Source organism: Prunus mume, linkage group LG6 (assembly GCF_029339155.1).
Source record: "Prunus mume cultivar Tortuosa linkage group LG6, ASM2933915v1, whole genome shotgun sequence".
NCBI classification, from domain to species: Eukaryota; Viridiplantae; Streptophyta; class Magnoliopsida; order Rosales; family Rosaceae; genus Prunus; species Prunus mume.
This window is the reverse complement of record NC_142703.1, coordinates 9,749,956-9,773,151: the sequence shown is the minus strand read 5'-3', so window position 1 is coordinate 9,773,151 and position 23,196 is coordinate 9,749,956. Positions and strand designations below refer to the sequence as shown.

Below are 23,196 nucleotides of genomic sequence, written 5' to 3'. Positions count from 1 at the left end.
TTAAATATTGAAAAAAGGAGAGAGAGAGAGAGAGAGAGAGAAATTTCATGCATACAGATACAGTATCACTTCGGCCAGAAAGAGCATTGCTGTTGTTCTCCTCCGGTTCAGAGCTTTCCAACGAGTTTTTCATTCTTGTTTCTTGGAGCGATGGATGGGTGGAGAGAAAATAAATATTTTTTAGGGTTTGAGAAGACGAACTTTGCGATTTTTTAAATGAAGACGACACGTTAAGAATTAGAAGAATAGAGCCCAAATAGTCACCAACTGAGAAACAAAGCAGCCAAGAGAAACAAAAGGGTTTAGGGTTTCGCCAAGAGAAACAAAGCAGCTCTTGACCAACCAAGAGAGCAAACAAAAGCCACCAAGGAAGACAAGTCACGCAGGACAAGTCCCAACCAAACTACATCGTACACTTAACTAAAGTAACTTTAAATATTGAAAAAGAAAAAAAAAAGGAGAGAGAGAGAGACGCATGGATACAGTATCACTTCGGCCAGCATTACTGTTGTCCTCCGGTTCACAGCTTTCCAACGAGTTTTTCTTCCTCGTTTCTTGGAGCGAGCGAGAGATGGGTTGAGACAAGAGTAGACAATCGTTTTCAGGGTGGAGAGAAGACCGACTTTGCGTTTTTATTTTAAATTTTTTTTGTGCAAACCGATTGCTTTTTGTTGAAGTAGCAAAGCCTCTCAATAAATTACAACAAGAAAAAAAGCCTTTCAATAAAATAAAATAAAAATCAATAAGACAGTTTGGGCAACAAACGTAATATATGTAATGTTTGGCTTAAGAACTTTCATGTTCTCTTTTATTTATTTACCAGCCCCAAGTGCCAATTGATTTTTATTTTTGAATTACGAAATTAAAGATAATCCAACCAAAAAAATTGAAATTGTGTTTCATGAAAATAGAACCCAAGTTCTTATTTTGGTTTTTATTTTAAATTTTTATAATGTTAAAAAATATTATTTTACTATATTATTTTTATTTAATGAAAAGTTTCAATACTTAATAAATTCATGGATAATTTTCATATGTATGAGACTGAGATGAAAAAAAACTTGATGCGAAGACTGAAACTCAGTAAACTTCCGCGTACTAAAATGAAAATTACCCTAAATTCATTAATCAATGACAATTTTTATATTTCGAATGTTTTACTATTCTTTGCCTTTTATTATATATATATATATATATAGATTTCCTTTTGGTACATATTTTTTAAATGTTTTTCGGGAACGTTACTACTCACTGGTGATCCATTTTACAAAATTTAGCAAAAAACTGGCTTTCTTTCATGTTTTTTTTTTCTTTCCCTTTTTTCTGTTTAAAAAACAAAACTTCGTTTGTGTCACTGAGAGAATCAGCGGTGGGATTGCCAAACTGCATTTCCGGCTACTACACCTTACATACTCAGCCAAGAATTAATTCCAAACCTCTCTAAATAATTTTCAAGCGAGCCCAAAAGGTGAGTGAGGCTAAAATAATACGCGACTGGATGCTATTAATCATAGATATGTGGACTCCACCATAAAATCCATACTCGTTGGCGTATGCTTGGGTGACTGCCATCAATCGAAAAATGTGAATCCCAATATAAGGTGTGAGGTCTACGTCCATCGAAGGATGACAGTCACCCAACACAAGCAAGTGAGCGTGGTGATCGTGTGTGGATGGTATTGTCAGTATATATGCACCTGTTTATATTGCCATATGCATGGTTATCTATCATCAGTAGCAGTCTAGCTATGATCCCACATTTCCACTGGGTGTTTCTTTTTCCAGTGGGTTTTTGTGTGGGCCTATGAACGTGGGTTTAGTTAGTCATGGGAACAGTAACCTCCATATGCAGAGCATTTTGAACGAACAGAAGCCCAGCCAAGCCATAGCTGTTTCCTTTCCCTCATGCTCTATTATCGACCACCCCCTGTTTATTCCCTCATCTTTTCCATCTTCCTACTTAGTTTCTTGGAATCCTTTCTAAATATTTCTTTTAATTTTGCCTTTTGGGCTTCGGTATCTAGTCTATTTCGAGTGTGACGTTGAGCTTTGCCCTTAGACGGATTGCACACAATTATTGTAATATGGGGTCTACAGACATTGAAAGTTTACCAAATATTATTTGCTTGTGATCTTTATGTTCGGTATTGGTGGTGGTTTTCAACTTTAGTGTTTGTCTTGAATGCTTTGCTGTTTCATGTTTTGTTTTTGCTTGCTTCCTGTTTGTTTGAGTGAGTCTTTGCCTTCGTTGAATTTAGCTTCAATTTGTCTTTTCTGGTTGCATTATGGGTGTGTCGTCCTTAATCTTTGGTGCTTGCACTGTTCTTCATATTCTTTTACTTTACAATTCATTTTTTGTTGTTGTTTAGTGATGAGTATATCCTTATGGAGAATTCTTCAATAAGTATTTTAAGTTAAGAATTTGTTACGTGTTTCTAATTTCGGCCGTTGGATTGCATTTATTAGATGTGTTAGTAGATTTAATATGTAATATACATGCAATCCAACGGTCGATATTAAAATTATATAATCAATCATTCACATAAAATACTTATTGAAAAATTTCTCATATTTATATATATATACACACACGTACATAATTACTTATGACATATGCGAGATTGGATTGAATTATACCTTTTCACTCACTTTCAGTGAGTGTCAATGGAATCCATGAGTTGACACCACGTTTTCCACTGCCAGTCTCCACCACCATCGGACGTCCTAAGTCCAATAATTAAATGTAGTACTTATTTCAAGCAATGTGGAAGTAATTTGCATGACCATAATACCATCTCTATGATAAGACTCCTAAACAAAAAGAAACAAGTGAATGAGATCTAAAAATATAATTATTTATTTTATTTTCTATTCATAGTTTTGTTTGGAAGCTGAAAGACCAACTAGCTAACTAGACTCCCATGACAAAAAAAAAAGCTAACTAGACCCCAAATCTGTCTTTCTTGCTCTATCTAGCTCTGACATTATGGAAAATCCAGAGGAGAAAGGCCCTGCATATGGAGGACAAGATTTCACACAAGATGGGACTGTGGATCTCAAAGGCAGACCAATTTTAAGATCTAAGACTGGGAGATGGAGAGCTTGCTCCTTCATTGTGGGTATGTATGTATATAGCTTAATTATAACATTATATATACATTTACATATATATATTGTTGTGTTTTTTAGGGTATGAAATATTTGAAAGGATGGCAAATCATGGGGTTTCAGCAAACTTAGTGGTGTATTTGACAAGGAAGCTCCATGAAGGCACTGTACAATCTTCAAACAATGTCACCAACTGGTCTGGTACCCTTTGGCTCACACCTATTTTAGGTGCTTACATTGCAGATACGTATATTGGTAGATATAGGACCTTTGTTCTAGCAGTTTCCATTTATCTCATGGTAAATTCTTGGACACAACTTTTTTCCTTTTTTCAGATGAATTGTCTTAGGTAGCTCATATAATAACCGCAGTAACAAAAATATGGGTTTCTCTTAACAGGGCATGTCACTTTTAACACTAGCTGTATCAGTGCCAGCTTTGAAGCCACCAGCTTGTAACCATGGCATTCAAGCAGAGGACTGCACAAAAGCTTCACCTTTTCAAGTGGGCATCTTCTATTGTGCATTGTACATGATAGCAGTTGGCACTGGTGGAACCAAGCCCAACATCTCAACCATGGGAGCGGACCAATTTGATGATTTTGAGCCCAAGGAGAAGTCCCACAAGCTCTCCTTCTTCAATTGGTGGATGTTTGCCGTTTTCTTTGGCAACCATTTTCTCAAGCACTTTCTTGGTGTACATACAAGACAATGTTGGTTGGACTCTTGGCTATGGCATCCCAACAGTTGGGCTTGTGATTTCAGTGGTGGTGTTCTTGGTGGGAACCCCATTTTACAGGCACAAATTGCCTTCAGGAAGTCCTATCACTAGTGTTGCTCAGGTACTAGTAGCAGCAGTTAGGAAGTGGAAAGTTCCTGTCCCAAATGACCCAAAAGAGCTTTATGAGTTGAGCTTGGAAGATTATGCAGACAAAAGCAAACTCAAAATTGACCACACCTCATCTTTGAGGTACTTGTTCTTAATGTCTATGTTTAATTCTTAGTCTCGAAATTCGTACATCTCTTATTATCGAGGAAATGTTCTTTTATCAAACAGTCTAACATATTATGTTATTATATTATAAATTTGAACAATTTATGGGCCTCGAACAAAGTCTCTCTTATTAATGAGAAAATGTTCTCTTGTTAAACAGTCTGAGATATTATGTTATCATATTATCAATTTGAACTACTAATTGAGTGAATTCTTGTTTTAATAATGGTAACAAATTAAGTAACTTAGAACCATTTTTTATATCACAATCTCTTAGTTTTAGACAATAATAAACATATATAATGTTCATCATAGTCTTCAAACCAAGTGCTTTCAATTTCTAACCTTTACCCCTAAGTGGATGTCCCACCTTACTTGCTCTGCATTATGCTCTTGCAGATCACTTGACAGAGCTGCTGTGAAGAGTGGACCGAACACACCATGGACTCTATGTCCAGTGACCCAGGTTGAAGAAACCAAACAAATGATGAAGATGATTCCAGTTTTGCTCACAACATTTATACCTGCCATCATCATAGCTGAGACACACACCCTTTTCATCAAGCAAGGCACCACATTAGATGCTTCAATGGGTCCCCATTTCAAAATTCCCCCTGCATCTCTTGGATCATTCATAACACTTTCCATGTTGGTCAGCCTCCCAATCTATGACCGTCTCTTTGTGCCAGCAATCAGGCGTTACACGAATAACCCCAGAGGAATCACACTGCTGAAGAGAATGGGAATTGGGTTTGTGATGCAAATCATAATCATGGTCATTGCCTGTTTGGCTGAAAGAAAAAGACTCAGCGTTGCAAGAGAAAATGGCATCTTTGGCAAAGGAGAAAAAGTACCTCTCACAATTTTCATTCTGCTGCCACAGTTTGCTCTGATGGGTGTAGCTGATACCTTTGTGGAAGTTGCAAAAATTGAGTTTTTCTATGACCAAGCACCACAAGGCATGAAGAGCATGGGGTCTTCATATTTCACTACAAGTTTTGCGGTTGGGAATTTTCTAAGTAGTTTTCTTCTAAAAACAGTTTCTGATGTGACCAAAAGACATGGACACAAGGCGGCTGGGTCTTGGACAATTTGAATGCCTCACATTTGGACTATTACTATGCATTGTTGGCTGGCTTAGTCTTCCTTAACTTCCTATTCTTTCAGGTTGTTGCCAAGTTCTTTGTTTATAATGCTGACATCTCTCAAGCCAAGGTAGCTGTGGAATCTTAAGATGTGATGACTTGAAGACTGGACTAGTTAAGCTGATCATGGATTAGAAGCTTTTTTTTACATATATGTTCCTTGCTTCTCAGTTAATTAAGATCAAATAAAATCCAACTAATTTCTTTTGGTCTCTGTCTGTAAACCCAATCAAAGATTTCCATATGGTACAAGATGAAACCGATTTCTCTTAAGAAAAGTCTTAGTATTTTGAGACCGTTTACATCTCCTATAGAAGTGAGACCCATATAAAACTCATCTATGCGGAAACGTCTTATCTGAGTTAGAATTGCATTAGCTACAAAAATGGCTAAGAGCATCCACAATGAGCTCCTTAAACCATATCCTTAGACAAATTTTAGGGAGGAATTGTAAAAATGCAACTCCAACCACGCTCTCTATTCACCTCCTAAAATAGGGAGTCATCTAGAAGCTCTTAAATCTGAGGAGAGATAAAGGGCTCCTAGTGGCTCCCTATAATTTAATGCTACTTTATTTAATGAGTATTTCAAACCTTTATTTAATGCTAACTATTTTTTATTTTATTTTTTAATAGAGATGGACCAATCAAAAAAGAGTTATAGTATTTATGACTCTCCAAATTATGGGATATGGTTGGAGTTGAAATTTTTTAGAGAGCTCCTAAAATAGCTTTCTTATATTCTTAATCAAATTTTAACTAAGAAATAGAGAGCATCATTGTGGATGCTCTAAGGCATCCAGCCTTCTTAAAATCTTCAGATTCTTCACCATGGCTGATGCATACGTCTGTCTTTTTCTTACGATGCATTTCAATTTTTTATAGCAAGTTGATGTAGATTGATGATATAAATAAATAAACAAAATGACGAAGAAAGAAAATTATTTTTGGATTCGCATATTCATGACCGGCTAATTTTGATTCCATGAAAGTGACGTTCCATACAAAACAAACACTTTGCAGTGGCATGAGGTTAATTTCAAAATGTTAGAATATGATTAATCACATGTGGCCTACCAAAAGAAGGATGAAATTAAAGACACATGTCAAATTAAAGGGGACAGCAGATCGTAATCTTTCGTTTTTCGCCACCTAATTTTTGGGTTAATTTTGATGTGACATGGATATTATCAAACTTTAGGATCGTTTTCTGAAATATTTTTATCTTAAAAAAAAGGGAGAGGATCCAAATCCTTCGATGGTTTGTTGTAGTTCAGGGCTTGTTCTTCTAGCACTTGTCGACATCACTCATCTATCTCTGGTCATTAATAGTTTCAATTATTGCTGAATTATATTAGTAAATATAATTTTTCCAATTACTCAACAGAAAAAATATATATTAGAAAATAACACAAAGATCCTAAGTCGGCTTCTTTTTCTTCTTGTTTTTTTGTTAAACATTTACTAGTTTAAGAGAAGGCGAATAAGTTAGAGTTAAAATAAAATCGACTAGCTCATAATTTCGTGAATGATTAACAACTGTTGATTAATGTGAATTTTAAATTTATTAATGGTTACTTGTAGTCACCCACAAGACACTATACCGTTAATAAAGCTTATAGGTGAAAAACAAAAAATGTGACCAACAAGGTGACAGGAAATAAATCTAAAATGTTGGAGCCAACCAACTAATTAATTACCCGTACGTCCGAAGACTTTATAAAAAGCTATGAGCTAATCACATGACTTTCAAGGCCCCAAGTCCCTAGTCATTTGATTAAACACATGATGGCAAGTGTAGAAGAGAAAGGCTCTGCAGATGGAAGAGAAGATCACACACAAGATGGGACTGTGGATCTCAAAGGTAGACCAATTTTACGATCAAAGACTGGGAGATGGAGAGCTTGTTCCTTCATTGTAGGTATGTAATGAACTCCCTAGTTTTTGTTCTTCAAATATTGTAAGGGCCCCTTAGCTGGGAGCAAAACGTGCATATCCCGGAGGTATACATCTGTTTGTAAGTTTATTTTTCTTTTTACATGACTTGTCGCGTAAGGAGATAATTAGACTGAGTATGTGTTAAGAAGTATAAGTCTCGTGGTCAAAACCATCCTCCGTTTCACTATGACGAATCAATATGCATGATGTTTTTTGTTGCTGGGTGTGTTTGATTAATTTGTAGGGTATGAAGTGTTTGAGAGGATGGCATATTATGGAATTGCATCAAACTTGGTGATTTATTTGACAACGAAGCTCCATGAAGGCACTGTAACCTCTGCCAACAATGTTACCAACTGGGTTGGGACTGTGTGGATGACACCTCTGTTGGGAGCTTATATTGCAGATGCTCATCTCGGCCGCTACTGGACTTTTGTTATTGCTTCTGCCATATATCTTGCGGTACGAATTAACTCAATTCCAAGCACTCAATAAATTATATCCACATGCATATACATAATTTATCATTTCTCATGATAGAACTTGCATGCCAATATATATGCACAAGTATATATGGATCATTAATTGTTGAACAAACCACAAGCATTATACATAAGTGATAATTTTCTGCTTAAATGTGATCACATCTCACCTTGGTAACATGGAAGCTTATTAAGCTTATTAAGCTTATTAACTTATCTCATGCACTCCTCACTTGTGAGTGGTAGAAGAGCGTGTGAGGTGAGATTTGAAAGTGTCAAAATAATTCCCAATCGGATATCATGATGGCCTTTTTATGTATTTCTCATTGTATATTTTGGGATATAATTGGTAGTTTGATTTGATCAAACATCACAAGCCTCCTCATGCACTTGCCTGCCTCTTTAACTCTTCCTATCCAGTTATCAAATAACTGCTCTCAAATAGATAAGAGATTAGTTGATCATGACAATTTTAAATATGAAGCAGATTCACAATTTCACCAATATGCCTAATAATTAAGAAAAATGAAGCTGAAAATTTTGGCTTTTGGGCCATTTGGTCCCTATCTGGCTTTAACAATCTATCCATTACATAATTTTTTCACTGTATCTATACAAGAAACTCATAATGCTCCTCTTGGTTACCAATTAGGGGATGTCCCTATTAACCCTAGCAGTTTCATTACCTGCCCTAAGGCCACCATCCTGTGGCCATGGAATCAAAAGTGAAGATTGTGACAAAAGAGCCTCACCATTCCAAGTAGGCATATTCTATGGTGCATTGTACATAATTGCAATTGGAACAGGAGGGACCAAACCCAACATCTCAACCATGGGAGCAGATCAATTTGATGAGTTTGAGCCCAAGGAGAAGACCCAAAAGCTCTCCTTTTTCAACTGGTGGATGTTCAGCATTTTCTTTGGGACCCTTTTCTCAAACACATTCTTGATTTACCTACAAGACAATGTGGGCTGGGCTCTTGGCTATGGGCTTCCAACACTTGGGCTTGCTCTCTCTATTTTGGTGTTTTTGTTGGGCACTAAATTTTATAGGCACAAATTGCCTTCTGAGAGTCCTTTCAGCAGGATAGCTCATGTGATTGTGGCTGCTCTAAGAAAATGGAGGGTTACAATCCCAGATGACCAAAAAGAGCTTCATGAGCTGAGCTTGGAAGCGTACACAAAGTCTGGGAAATTCAGAATTGACCACTCCCCTTCATTAAGGTAGATCCAAATGACCCTATACCACATTTTTAATAAAATTGTGATGCGGTCTATATAGTGTAGTTAATTAATGCGATACAAACAGTTTTATTTTGATAAGCCTAAATATCGCTAGCATTTTATTACCTGCAGATTTCTTGACAAAGCAGCTGTAAAGAGCGGGCCAACCTCACCGTGGATGCTGTGTCCCGTGACGCAAGTTGAAGAAACCAAGCAAATGATCAAACTGGTTCCGATTCTGGTAGCAACATTTGTGTCAAGCATGATGTTAGCTCAAGGAGGAACACTTTTCATCAAACAGGGCACAACACTAGATAGAAGCATAGGTCCCAACTTTGAGATCCCTCCAGCATGTCTCTCAGCATTCATAACAATCTTCATGCTGATAAGCCTTGTAGTCTACGACCGCCTCTTCGTCCCATGGATCCGGCGCTACACGAAGAACCCTAGAGGGATCACATTGCTGCAGAGATTAGGCATTGGCCTTGTGTTACATGTCATGATCATGGTCACAGCTTGGTTGGCTGAAAGAAAAAGGCTGAGTGTCATAAGAGAACGTCAATTGTTTGGGAAAAAGGACACACTTCCTCTCACAATTTTCCTTCTTTTTCCTCAGTTTGCTTTGTTGGGGATTGCTGATTCTTTTGTGGAAACAGCCAAGATAGAATTGTTCTATGACCAAGCACCCCAAGGCATGAAGAGCCTTGGGACCTCATACTTCACAACCAGCTTGGGAATTGGAAGCTTTCTTAGTAGTTTTCTTCTCTCAACAGTTTCAAACATCACCAAGCAACATGGCAGGGGTTGGATTTTGGACAACCTGAACATCTCTCATTTCGACTACTACTATTTGTTCTTGGCTGTCTTGAGCTCTCTCAACCTGCTCTTCTTCCTCTTCGTGGCGAAATACTTTGTTTACAATGCAGACACGACAGATCCGAAAGGAGACTTTGCCATGGAAACTTTGCCAAACAAACCTCCGGCTGAAGCTCAAACCGAAGCCTCAAATGCTCTACTTGTAAGCTGATAAAATGTTTATTGTGTTTGCACAAAGGAAAACACAAAACTATATCAAGACATATAAACTTGAAGACCAGGTTTCAAACCTAAACAGGCTTCATTCTGTTGGAAGAACAACAATCATTAACGAAATTAAACAAAGCAGTAAAATAAAAGGGTTGCAGTGTCCTTTAATTAATTAATTTTGTTTAATTTAAATCACAGAGCCCAATAGCCCCCAACGCCCAAGGCCCATCTTTTGATTAATTAAATATATATATTAATTAATCATTGGCTCAATTAATTAGACATTGATCTAAAGGCCAAAACCCACAAGCGAATTTTGCTGGCATAGATCTTTGCGGACGAACTTTCGTCGTGATAGGTTTTTTAAAATTTTTTTTTTTAATTTCTTTTCATAATTAAATAATATCTTAGCCTGATTTAATTACATTCATTAGTAATTATGTTCTAACTATTATTTCTCTAGTGAATAATTAGTATTAAATATTTTAATTAACGTCATAAATGAAATTACTTAATAAATAGTATTTAGTTTTTAAAATTTTTGAATTTGACAAAATTCTTAAATACTAATTATTCACCAAGTAAACAATAATTAAAACATGAGTAATAATTAATGTAATTAAAAAAGAGAAATTCAGATTGTGGTATTTATAGAGTATAGCCGGGCGGCTCTACTGTTTAAAATATTCTATTTGTAGAGTATTAGTATAGCCGCGCGGCTATACTCTTTGAAATAAATTAATAAATTAATAAATTGGGCCGCCTAGGAGCTATGCGGGTCCTTTTAAATAAACTAAACAATATAGCCGGTCGCCTATACTCTTTAAATATCTAATGGGTGCCTTTTTATTTTTTTAAAACTTTTGCTCCTTGATTTTCCTTTTGTCGATAAGTCTAGTCTAGAGCATTATCCATTACGTTTAGGTCATTACCAAGGTATAGGTATTGTCCCCCTTTGATCATTTAATTCAAAATAATTAATTACTATTGACCAAGTAATTTACGAAATTGAGTAAAATATTTAAATATTCACTAAAGAAATAATAATTAAAACATAATCACTAATTGAAGTAATTAAAAAAGGGCTAAGGTATTACCTAATTACATGTACTGAATTGAAGAAGTTGGCCCAAAAGCAAAAGTAAAGAAACTAATTTTATATTTTAAAAAATTTAATTATTAAAAAAAATAAAAAGGCAGAACAACCTCTCTTGACGAAAAAACCTCTACCAACGAAATTTTGTCGGAGGAAATCTAATTAAATCAAATTTTGCCGGCATAGACCTGTGCCGACGAAATTTTGTTGAGAGAGGTTTTTAAAAAAAAAAAACCTAAATATAAACTTAGTATAATTTTGGTCAATAAATATTTTTTTAAAAAAATTTCTTTTCATAATAAATAATATCTTAGCCTGATTTAATTACTTTCATTAGTAATTATGTTCTAACTATTATTTCTCTAGTGAATAATTAGTATTAAATATTTTAATTAACATCATAAATGATATTACTTAATAAATAGTATTTAGTTGTTAAAAATTTTGAATTAAAATTCTTAAATACTAATTATTCACTAAGTAAACAATAATTAAAACATAAGTAATAATTAATGTAATTAAAAAAGAGAAATTTAAATTGTGGTAATAGCGCGGCTGTACTATTTAAACATTCTGTTTGTAGAGTATAGCCGCTCAGCTATACTCTTTAAAAATAAATGAATAAAGGGAGTTTCATTAAAACACCCAAAATGAGGGTTGAAATTATAAAAAAACTCAAGCACTATTTAAACATATAAACACACCCAAAACTCATCATTACACACACTTAAAACCCATTTATAAACACACCCAAAAAGTTGACTATGAGATTGATTTTGGGTGTGTTTCTATGTTTAAATAGTGCTTGGGTTTTTTTATAAATACATGTCTAGGATTGGGTTTATTTATAAATTTGTAATGAATAAATTGGACTGCCTAGGCCTTATGCGGGTCCTTTTAAATAAAATAAATAAATAAATTGTATAGCTGCTAAGCTATACTGGGGGACAATACTCTTAAATTTTCTGAAATCATTAGTATAGCCGGGTAGCGATAATCTTTAAATCTAATGGGTTCCTTAAAAAAAAAAAAAGATTTATCCCTAATTTTTGTTTATCGATAAGGCTAGTCTTGAGCATTATCCATTACTATTATCTTAGCTTCATTTAATTACTGCAATTAATAATTATGTTCTAACTATTATTTCTCTAGCGAATAATTAGTATTAAATATTTTAATTTACTTAATAAATAGTAATTAATTTTTTAAAATTTTGTTCTTAAATAAAATATTTAAATACTAATTTTTCACTAAGTAAATAATAATTTAAACATAACTAATAATTAAAGTAAAAATTTATTTTCAAAAATAAATTAGTAAGTCTTGTGCCATGTGACTCTTTAAACGAAATAATGAATGAAATTTGAAAAAGTTGACGATAAGGGCTAAATTGACTATTTATATAAGTTCACATGCTAAATCGATTGAAAAGTTAGTTCAGGGTGTTTAGTTCAATTAGAGTCATCATTTAGGGGGTAAAATTTCTGATCCTATATAATTACTAGCGGCCGTTGGGATTAATTTGATGCATATTGGGGTATTCTTATTTTGAATAATTATTTGCAGAATTTTGGATTTGATATTTCAACTTTTGTACATTTAAGATGTTACATGTGCCTTTGAAAGGCGGGCTGCCTTAGAACTCATGATAAAAATATATATATAAATAAAAAACGGGAGTGGGGAAATGAAACTAAACATGAACAGACAAAAAGAGGAGAATTTATCAAAAATAGCCAAAACTTGACTCCTAATTTCAAAAATGTCAGTTTTTGTAAAAAAATTCAAATATAGCAGAAAACTCGCTTAAATAGACACAAATACCCTCAAATTTAAAACCCACATAAACCTAAAAAAGAAAACCCTATTAGATTGGGAATCTTTGTACGTTGAGTTCATTCGCAAACGTATTGCTGCCATAGTCAAACGGTGAGTGCAGTTCTTCCTTGGTTATTCGTTCAATTTCTTCTTCGTTTCTTTGTTTATTCTTCATCTATGTTTATAAAATTTCAATTCTGGTTTTGCTGACTTAACTCTTGAGCCCTATCCGAAGTGCTATGATTTAATATCGTCAATTCACTTTGAGCCTACATCAAAGGTTAGTGCAGATAGGCTTGGAAAATTATCGAGTCTGGTAATATGATGATTCTGACATATGTGTAGCAGAAGATGTAATCACATGTTGATGTTATTAGTTCATCAATATGGACCTTCGACTAACTTGGATGTGTCTAAGCTTTATTTGGTATCCATTAAGTTTTGTAATTTTTCTGTTTCATTTTTTAGTGAGAGGAGGAAATTATACTTGTGCATTGATTCAATCATTTTCTGAATTTTTGGTTCTAAATACTCTCTTTTTTTGCCAAATAAATACATACATTTTATTTGGAGACAAATAGGAGAGAAGAAGATGAGAAGAAGAAAATAGACACGCAGACAGAAGAAGAAAAAAAGGGAAAGAGAGATGGAGAGAAGAAGAAAGAAAAAGAGAGGGAGTGATGCTGGAGACAAACGGAAGAAGAAAGAAAAAATAAATGAAAAAGAAATAGAGAGGGTGATTGGAAAAGTGTTTGAAGGACATATTCCAAAGTTCTATTTAGCAAGGTTTTTTTTATAGGTTTATGTGGGTTTTAAATTTGATGGCATTTATGTCTATTTAGATTAGTTTTCTGCTATATTTGAAATTTTTTATAAAAACTAACATTTTTGAAATTAGGAATCAAGTTTTGGCTATTTTTGATAAATTCTCTAAAAAGAGTCAGAAATTTCAATTTTTTTATTTGACTTTTAGAAATAAACAAATTTGAAAACAAAACTAAATATGAACAAGGAAAAAATATATATATGAAAAACCTAGCCACAAACTGAAATCTAATATGTGGGATTCAGTCTGAAAATAAAATCTACATGATCAAATAGCTCCCATTCTTTTTCTTTTGCTAGATGGATATTCTTGGCATGAACAGAAAAATCCCTGGCATTGCATGCTTTGTCAACAGACAAGAGGCTGTAACTCACATCTAGCAATTGATTCCAAGAGCCAGGTGTGGCCAACGATTTGGGATCCAATTTTTGCGGCTATATCCTGGGCTTCATTTGACCTTTGCCAAAGGATTGAAACTTCTTCCCCCAACTTGCATCCTTCTTGGGGGTCAAGGTTGTAAACAACTAGCGTCCTTGAAGCTGCCTGTCCAAGAGAACTTTGTTCCAGCGCTTCTTCTGTGCTGTCAAAGACGGTACCTCCTGCGGCTATGATCAAATCTTCAAGATCTTCCTGTCTATCCAGTACAAAATCACCAGCAAAATAGAAACTCAAACCATTGAAGAGCTTTGGATCCTGCAAAGGAAATAATCCAATAACTCAAATCAAAATAGAGTTCTAAGAAGATTTGCATAATTGGTTCTAAAGTTATTGGCAGATATTTCAGTTGGAGGGCAATTATTGGAAAGTAAACTAGAGTTTATGCATTTTCACAAAGTTTTCTTGGAGGAACTTACCTTGTTTGATGCCCGAAGCCTGCCAGTTTTTGGGCCATCATGACACCCATAGTTATCGAGACTAACTTCATAAGGTTCTTCATCTACATGATGCATGGCTTCCATGCATGCTTTTACCCCTGCACCCATTTTCTATGTAATTAGACATTTAAAATGAATAAAAAGCGCACACCATATGATAAATAACACATTAACTAAAAGACCTGTCAGCAAAATGCACGAAAGATCTTTCAAGCACATCCATAGAAAATGCAATTGAAGCTTACAGTCAATTTTCAGAATCCATCTTCCAGCCAAAATGGCCATGCAGGTTTTTAAAGTCCGGACATATGCACCATTCTCATCCACGGCTGCAATTACATGTGTAACATCTGGTCTCCAGATCTTGGACACAGTTCCACCATTCATCTTAGCAAACTTGATCAAAAGAAGCTGCACCATTCAGAGAAAACATACAAGTTGCTCATACAGCAACCAAGACATTTAGTTTATACAATAGAACATGATCTTCCTGATCACATAAAAAGAAAATTGGCATTGCAGATTGATTACTATTGGTAGAATTCACAATTCACCTTATAACATTATTATAAATTTTATCCAAGGATAAGTCTAAATAGATTGCAAAACATAATGTTATCAAATTAGTAATTTGACCACAACAGGTCCTTGCAAGGTAAACAAAGAAAGGATCAATATCATTGCAGAGATAAGCTCTACCAAGTTTTGAGACACTCAAGATTACTTTCCATCATGTCTTAATAACAACCTGGAGCCAAGTGGCTAATAACATGAGCAATTCCTTTCAAACTAACCTTCTCTTCAGAAGACAAACCAGAAGGGCATAAAATCCATTCTTTTGCTCCATTTGAAGCTACCCAACTGTTGGACAGTGGACATATTCTGCATGACAGAAAATTTGACATTCGATTAAACATTGACAATGTAACTAAGAAAGAAACATTTTACAAGCCTTTTGTAAGGACTTAGGGCTTATAAGTAAATTAAGCATCTTGAAGAGCTAATAATTAAAAAATAAAAGGGACCAAAACATAAGAATTCTGCTTCAACTAATCATGTGGGCATCAAAAGAGAAAAAAGAACGACGTCATACTTGGGATTCTCAGAATTTGACTTCTCACTGGGAAATTTAACAGAACAATGAGCTGGACAGAGCAGCAGAAAGTTTTCCTGTAAGATGTCAAAAAACCATTAACTATTATTTAAGGCTTAATGGACTTAGGCGAAAATGTAAAGATAAAAATAAAATCTTAAGACGATAGATACTAAACAAAAGGACCACAGTTAACACATTGAACATGCTACTCCATAAAAAAGCAAATGATACATACCCTGTCCCAACGACATTTAGAAATTCCAATTGCACAGGTAACATGATAGCTTCTCCGGCATGACTTCACAAAGCATCCCAATGCTGCTCCCTTTAGCCCACATTTGCTGCATTTAAGCTTTGCACCCCTTGCCACTTCCGCTTTCAACTTCTTAACAGCTTCACCAACAAAATACACTTGTGGTGCCCTGCAATTTAAAATCCAAAATATGTTCACTATATATTCATCTTTAGAAATACATACACTTTCGTGTATAACCGAAAGTGTATAGAAGACATTATTATGTTTTCAGAAAAAGAAAACATACACATATTTACTAACTATGGTGGACAAAAAAAAAATTGACATATTACTGCTTGAACATACCAATCAATGCATATTCTGTGAACAGGTATGGCATTTGAAACAGCTGCCTCATCTCCCACTACCAATTTCTCATTAGCATAATGCAGGATTGGCCCTGTAACCTGAAAGATTTCATCAATTCAATTGAATTACACTTTACCATGTATACAAAATGGCACTAAGATTAATTAAACCATGTACGAGTAACTAACCTCTGAGATTGTGGAAGACTGGCAAAATGCACAAATGGTATTAGAAGATGTCCTGAATCCATGTTCCAGCTCAGAATTAGTAGTTGAAACTGGCTCAAAGTTCAGATTCTTTTGTCTTTTGAGGTCCCTCAAATGACCATCATTTTCAGTTGCAGAACTATCATGCCTCTTCAGACCTGTTCTACTATCATCAATTTCACTGATAGATTTCCTGACCAAAGAACTTTCTGAAATCTGAAAAAAGAATCACATAAAAGTAGAGGATATAAATAATCACAATAATAAGACATTAGTATAACTGTAGAACATAATAATATATCAATAAAACTAGCTTTGAAATGAAAAAAATAAAAAAGAGTTCATATACGCGTAGACACTCATGCATCGCACAATTTCTATTCAACCATGGAATTTTCAAATTTCTGTCAAAATAAAATATTTATATTTACTTCATAGATTTCTCACACATGATTTTATTTCATCGAGCTTGCATGACATGGGTAAGATACCAAAGGTGAATGCTAATTTTGCACTTTTGTAACTTGAAGAAAACAACAAAAGGCATTAGTAAATCAAGAAACTATAAAAATCTTACTTGCTCACGGTGACGATCAGAGCTATCATTATCTGAACATTTGGTATCACCAAATGAAGGAGGACTGTCTGGCAATGACTGCGCTACCTGATTCATGTCTCTTTCTATGGTCATACATTCTTCAAGTCCCCCAGCTCTTATTTGAGAGCTTGGAGGCGAATTGGGATTTCCCACTCCATTAAATCCATCTATTGGCATGACACACTTATCTACTTTGCAATTCGTGTCAACTACATCTGCAACAGAACGATTCAGACTACATGGAACCCAAACTCGTTCATTAGCACCTGATGAATAGATGGATTGCCCACTGTTTGAATTACCCCCTTGGCCATTGTCAAATGATTCTTTAGCCATTTTCCCAGCAAAACTGATATTAGGCGAAACTGTCCTAACATCTGCAGCAATTGACACATACAGCTAAAATATTATCGCCTGACAAAGCTTTAAAACAAAGAGCAGTGGGTGAGAAGCTCCAAAGTAGTATCTAAATAAGTGTATTTTTACATAAAGGTTGTACCAGAAGAAATGGGCTGCAACAAGTTGGCACAGAAAGACGCATCCAAGCTTTTGTAGATTGCTACTATGTTTTCCATGAAAGGCGCAGGCCTGAGATCTGCCAGCCCACAAAACCATTGCATCAGATAGAAAATTAATTAGATAGATTATTTTTTAGAGTTCATACAATAATTTTTTCAGCCAAAGAAACTAACTTTTTCACTAAAAGTACCATCTCCCATCATAAAACCCTAATTAAGGGCAATGAACAACTATACCTCGATCCGCAACTTGAACTTTACACAAAGGGCACTCTTTTCCAAAATGCGTCGAATTGGGTATGCAGGAACTGCAATTAATTCAAAATACAACGTCAAATTAAGAATCTTGAGATACAAAGTAACCGAACAAGGAGATTAGGAAAAGGAAAAAGTTGAAGAAGAAGACGCACTTGCAGAAAATGTGATTGCATGGAAGCAATGTTGGCCGATGAAGCAAACTCAAGCTGCAGACAACAAGAACAACACAAAAGCAGAAAAACCCATGTCAGATAAACCCTGTTTGTTTCTCATAAAACCAAAACAAAAAATACCGAAAAAATAAAATAAAAAGAAAATAAATTTAGCAAGCGAAACAAACCAGAGCGAACACTTGAGCTCGAGACCCAGTTTCTGAAAATGAAGAACCCACGGATTCATCATCGACCTGGTAGAACTGTCACTACACTTAGAATCCGCCATTGAAGCTTGGCTCTGGAAACCGAACAGATGAAGAGAACAAAGAGTGCATAAAGGTTTCAGCGGTGGAGGAGGAGGGCATGGAGTATTAATATGGGGGTCTTTTCGCTTGGTGTGTTGGAGTGTGAGGGACACGTGGACACCGTGATTTGTTCTGAGAAATAAGAAATGGGCGGGTGATTGTTTTGATTAGAACGCTGACGTTTCCACTCGCGCGCATTTTCCATTTTCGGTTTTGGAGACTCCCGCCTGCGTTTCCCTCTTATTTTTTATTTTCCCTTTCTTGGGTTATTTCAAATTTAAAGATTGTGGGTTAATATAATAAAGGCATAAGGCCTTTTACGATTGTATTTTTTTATATTAAACTCTCTTCAATTACAATATAAAAAATTGTAAAAGAAAATTACAATTGTGAAAAAATGATAAAAGAAAAAACAAAATGCATGTTCTTAGAGGTTCGTGAAATAATCTCATTGGTACATTAGTTCTTATTTAATTTTCATATTTCCTCAGATTTTAAACTGAAGGAGCCATGATCATCATGTCACCTCTTTCATTTTGCTATTGCAGTCTAACAGAGTTTTCCTCAGAATTAAATTCAATCCCTGAAAATTCCACAGTTTCACCATCTCTATAGATTGTTCATCACAAACTTGGGACATCAGATGGACTGTCATTCCCCTCCTCAACAGAGACCATCTCCACGGCCTCACCAATGTTATTTACCGCCAACTATGTTGATGGTACATTAGTTTCTTCAATGCTATGTGATATATCAACTGCCTTGTTGGACAAATTTTCAGAGCCAGTAGTTTGAGATTCTATGGAAGTGTCTGTCAAATCTATAGCACCTCTGTCACTGGAATTCCAATCCAATTCTACGACACCATAAGACCCTCCTTGAGGACAAGATTATGTAATCAATGATGCTGTTTCTTCATTAAGGGCAACTTCTGCATTGTCTACGGCTATCACATCCTCCTTCGATTGTGTATAATCATCTGAAGGACTTACAACATCATCCTCAAAAGAGTCAGTTGCGTACTTTGATTCTCCATTGCACGGTTCAGCATTTAAGGCAAGTTCTGGATCATATGTGGCCACTGCATCCTCTAAAGAATTTCTAACATCTTCCTGAAAAGAGTCAGCTGCATTCTTGGACTGGTCCATGCATGGTTCTGCATTCAGTGAGGCTGATTCAGCATTATAGGCAACTTCTGGATTATATGTGGCTGCTGCATCCACCTCTGGCTCCACATAATCTTCTAATGAGTTTCCAACATCTTCTTGAAAAGAGTCAGCTGAAATCTTCGATTGGTCCATGCATGGTCCTGTATCCACTGATGCTGTTTTTGCATTGTAGGCAACTTTTGGATCATGTGTGGCTACTGCATCCTCCTCTGGCTCCACATAATCTTCTAAAGAGCTTCTAACGTTTTCCTCTAAAGAGCCAGCCGAATTCTTGGATTGGTTCACACGTGATTTTGCATTCAATGATTCTGATTCAGCATCAGAGGCAACTTCTGGCTCGTCTGTGGCTACTGCATCCTTCTCGGAAGAACTAGTAGCATCATCTGGAAAAGAGTCAGCTGCATACTTGGATTGGTCCTCTGATTCTTGTTCACTGACAGGCTCTTGGTCCAGAGGCAACAGTGTTTTCTCACTCTCCAGCAGCTTTTGGATTGTTTCAGCAGCAAAGTCTATAGCCCATATATCATCATTGACATCTCTGCGCAAAAGGATTCAAGAAACTGTAATGTCTAAGGGATCAATATAAAACTCAATCTTTTGAGCATGGCAGTAGAAGCACATGCTAAATGTTGAACTTACAGCTAGCACAAGTGAAAAAAAGGACCACCTTTAATGAAAAAGGATGGAGTACGAGAGAGAGAGAGAGAGAGAGAGAGAGAGAGAGAGAGAGAGACCTTCTTGGATCTAGTCCAGCTGAAAGTAAGGCTGATTTCATGAGATTTAGTAGAAACAAAGGGTTATTGGAGAAGTATCCTCCATACTTTGAGATTTCCACCAGAAATTGCACATCCAAAACAAACTGCTCCAGGAAACATAAACAAAATGATATATATTAAATGAACAGGCATCGTAATAAAATGGATTACAACGAGGCTGCTAGCACTTATCTAAGCGAAAGGCGAAAGAAAAAATGGGCCACAGACCTGCTTGAAATTGAGAGGAAGCTCTACTGTCATATTCTCCCCATCGATATCCCAGTTCTCTTTGTTATTTGAAACCCAAACAAAGACGGCCTCTATAAGCTCCCTCAATAGCTCCAATAACCAATCAACTTCAAAAATATTGTCTTCAGAAAGTTTTTCCAGTTTTCTCAGCTCTAAAAACAGTACCTGATGAGACATCAGAATCACAACATATAAGCGCATAAAATCTAGTCCACAAACTACAGATTTTATCAACCAATAAGAGTCTAACGACTAATGCATGAGGAAAATTAAAACAAAAACTGCTGAATGAGGCAGTGACATGAAAAACCATCTACAACTACCATTTATGTTGGCAAAAATACCTGAAAGGCAAGGGAGGGCATCACTCCATGAAACATAGAAGACTCACCAGGCCCGTCAACGCTACTTGCAGGAGTGAGTTTGTAGCTAGTTTTGACGGACATAATTTTCAAGATAAATTGCTCACAGAAAAGAGCTCTGAGCCGACAAGAAGCCTCTTGAATGAACGAAATACAACTGTCAAGTTCCTTCACTTGAACCTCAACTGGATGGATTTTCATTAATTCCGAGTTGACATCACTAACACCCTTGAAGATGCTTCTAACCATGCTGGAGAAGAGTTGCTCTAGTGCTGACAGATTGGCTAAGATAGAAACCTGTTGTTGCACTGAATTGGCCAAATAGAGTCTCGAATTATTTGTTTCTGCAACAGCTGTTTCACAGTTGATGGCTCTTTCAAGGATGTCTATATACTTTTTGAAGAGGTTCATAAGTCCACTAACGATTGATCCTTCAATTTGAAGGGAAAATAATGGGGTGACATCTACAGTGATAGACTGGAAGGGAAAAAACAAGTTATAAGTAAGAATAGCATCACACCAGAAAGATTAATAGTTTATATATACACATACAAAAAACTATCATGACCCTTTATACACATTTGGTCTCTCATTCAAGAGCTTTAGTCTCATAAACAAAAACCCAATGCATGTCTATCACCCAGCAGCTTTGCTGGGTTTTTGTCTAAAATCAATACAAAGACAAAATTATACATACCTGCAGCAGTGTTACAAACTTCCGGCCGCTGTTAGTGAGCAAGCAATATTCTGGCTGTTGCCCGACAACCATGGAAGAACAACCTTCATTCATAATTCCTGATACAAGATATCTACCCAAAACCCAAGCATCAGTCGCTGTAAAGATATCAATTACTTTCTTAAAGTGGTCTAGGTGTTTATGTAGAACCTCTTCCATGCAAGGGCGAATACGCTTGATCAAGTATGGCCGCAGCACTAATCTCTGAGTTTCCAACAGAGAACAGAATGACATTGCAAACTGTACAGCTTCCACTGCTGTGGACAATCCACCACTTATTTCTGAGATGGTCTTAACATATTTATCAAAACAAGCACCAAACAGTTTTGTTTCTTGACGGGCCCACTGGACAAGTTCCAATGCATAAGGAGAAGTTTCCCCATATAACATCACAAAACTTCTTGCTGCTTGAGAAATCATAGAGAATACAAACTTAGAGAGTTCCCTGATATATACCCTATGCAAGAATGATTTTGAAGCCTGAAACTTATGTATCCCAGACGCAATGCGTGAATGGTAGTACTTGATCAACAATTGAGTTGCAAGGTGACTGTCACCTAGCCTGCAGAGCCCCACCAGTGCCTTTTGAAGCTCCGGGGCAGCTATTCTTCGATTTTCAGCCACCATTGTCAACTGTAGTGTAAGCATGGCCTTCCTCTCAGAAACTTCAGAGCTAAACAATCTCAACTCATCCACCGGACAATCCTCTTCGAACTGCAACCTTTGAAGATTCTCATCCTCCAATTCTATGATGGACAGTGCCTCATCTATCCTGTTCTCAGACAAGAGAGTGTCCAAGGTTTCTAAAACATCATTTGCATGAGCTTCTAACTTGCTGATGGGAAGCAGCTCCTCACATCCAGATTCTTCGATAACCAAGTCTATAGTCTCCTTTGATAAAACCTTCAAATATATTCCATCTACAAGGTCACTCACTAGCCTCTTTTGGGTCACTACATGGTTTTTCAGTTGCATCAGCTCACTTTCTACATGCCCTACTTCTTCAAATATTCTACAAAACAAAACCATCACCTCAATTCCCTAGGGTCAAGTAACTAAATTTACTTCAAATTTTATGAAAAAAAATGCTGTATATAATCAAAGATAACATTTTTAATTATGCTTAAAAAAAACGTAGTATATAGTACCTAACAAAGGCCGAATAATTGGAAAATATGTGTTTGTGAAATTCTTCACTGGATGCAGCCTTTAGCTCGACGAGCTCTGAACAAAGATGCTTAATTCCCTACATAATCAACAGCAAACAAAGAACTTAATAATACTCTGTCCCTTTCTTTTTCTCAGAGCTTTCTCGGAAACTAAACAGAAGGTAACTAATTAATCAACTGAAGAAATTAACGAAAAGAACTGACCTTTCCAGTCATGGATTGAAGATCAGACTCGTCGTCTAGGTCGCTGGACACGGAGGACAAGTCGGAGGCGGAATCGGACTGCGTGCAGTTCTCCATTTCGGGAAGGTCTCTGAATCGGAATCTGGAGGACGAAGACTCCATGGAAACTGGTCTTCCACTGCCCGAACGACAACGTAAGCTCCAATGGAGGATTTAAACGAAGTCATTTTGTTAGCTTCTAAAAATTCAAGCCTTTGGAGCTCTCTCCTTGTCGTTTCGTATTGGCGCGCTTTGGTTTCTTCG

At 36.0% G+C, this 23,196-nt stretch overlaps 3 protein-coding genes and 1 pseudogene across 4 annotated transcripts; 2 read left to right on the top strand and 2 right to left on the bottom strand.

Annotated features, from left to right (window-relative positions):
- The first annotated feature begins 2,866 nt into the window (after positions 1-2,866).
- LOC103334428 (protein NRT1/ PTR FAMILY 5.2-like) lies at positions 2,867-5,454 on the top strand (annotated as a pseudogene). Its single transcript, XR_016127624.1, has 4 exons — positions 2,867-3,119; positions 3,190-3,407; positions 3,508-4,077; positions 4,501-5,454. The product of XR_016127624.1 is annotated as a protein NRT1/ PTR FAMILY 5.2-like (transcript).
- Positions 5,455-7,002: 1,548 nt separating this feature from the next.
- LOC103334429 (protein NRT1/ PTR FAMILY 5.2-like) lies at positions 7,003-10,087 on the top strand. The gene is made up of 4 exons (XM_008237396.2): positions 7,003-7,166; positions 7,428-7,645; positions 8,318-8,889; positions 9,022-10,087. Exons 1-4 carry the CDS (start codon positions 7,031-7,033, stop codon positions 9,914-9,916), a joined length of 1,821 nt encoding a protein of 606 aa, XP_008235618.2. The 5' UTR covers positions 7,003-7,030; the 3' UTR covers positions 9,917-10,087.
- A 3,746-nt stretch (positions 10,088-13,833) lies between these two features.
- Positions 13,834-18,398, bottom strand: BARD1 (breast cancer associated RING 1). The gene is made up of 13 exons (XM_008237397.2): positions 18,151-18,398; positions 17,963-18,016; positions 17,790-17,860; positions 17,534-17,629; positions 17,014-17,411; positions 16,419-16,652; positions 16,228-16,328; positions 15,862-16,048; positions 15,624-15,700; positions 15,325-15,412; positions 14,776-14,941; positions 14,510-14,628; positions 13,834-14,348 (listed from the first exon to the last, which is right to left on the bottom strand). The coding sequence occupies exons 1-13, from the start codon at positions 18,249-18,251 to the stop codon at positions 14,004-14,006; spliced, it is 2,037 nt and encodes a 678-aa protein (XP_008235619.2). The 5' UTR covers positions 18,252-18,398; the 3' UTR covers positions 13,834-14,003.
- A 627-nt stretch (positions 18,399-19,025) lies between these two features.
- On the bottom strand, positions 19,026-23,194 carry LOC103334586 (exocyst complex component EXO84B-like). The gene is made up of 7 exons (XM_008237559.2): positions 22,915-23,194; positions 22,690-22,787; positions 21,503-22,553; positions 20,788-21,282; positions 20,423-20,608; positions 20,174-20,298; positions 19,026-19,977 (listed from the first exon to the last, which is right to left on the bottom strand). The coding sequence occupies exons 1-7, from the start codon at positions 23,053-23,055 to the stop codon at positions 19,161-19,163; spliced, it is 2,913 nt and encodes a 970-aa protein (XP_008235781.2). The 5' UTR covers positions 23,056-23,194; the 3' UTR covers positions 19,026-19,160.
- Positions 23,195-23,196: the final 2 nt, after the last annotated feature.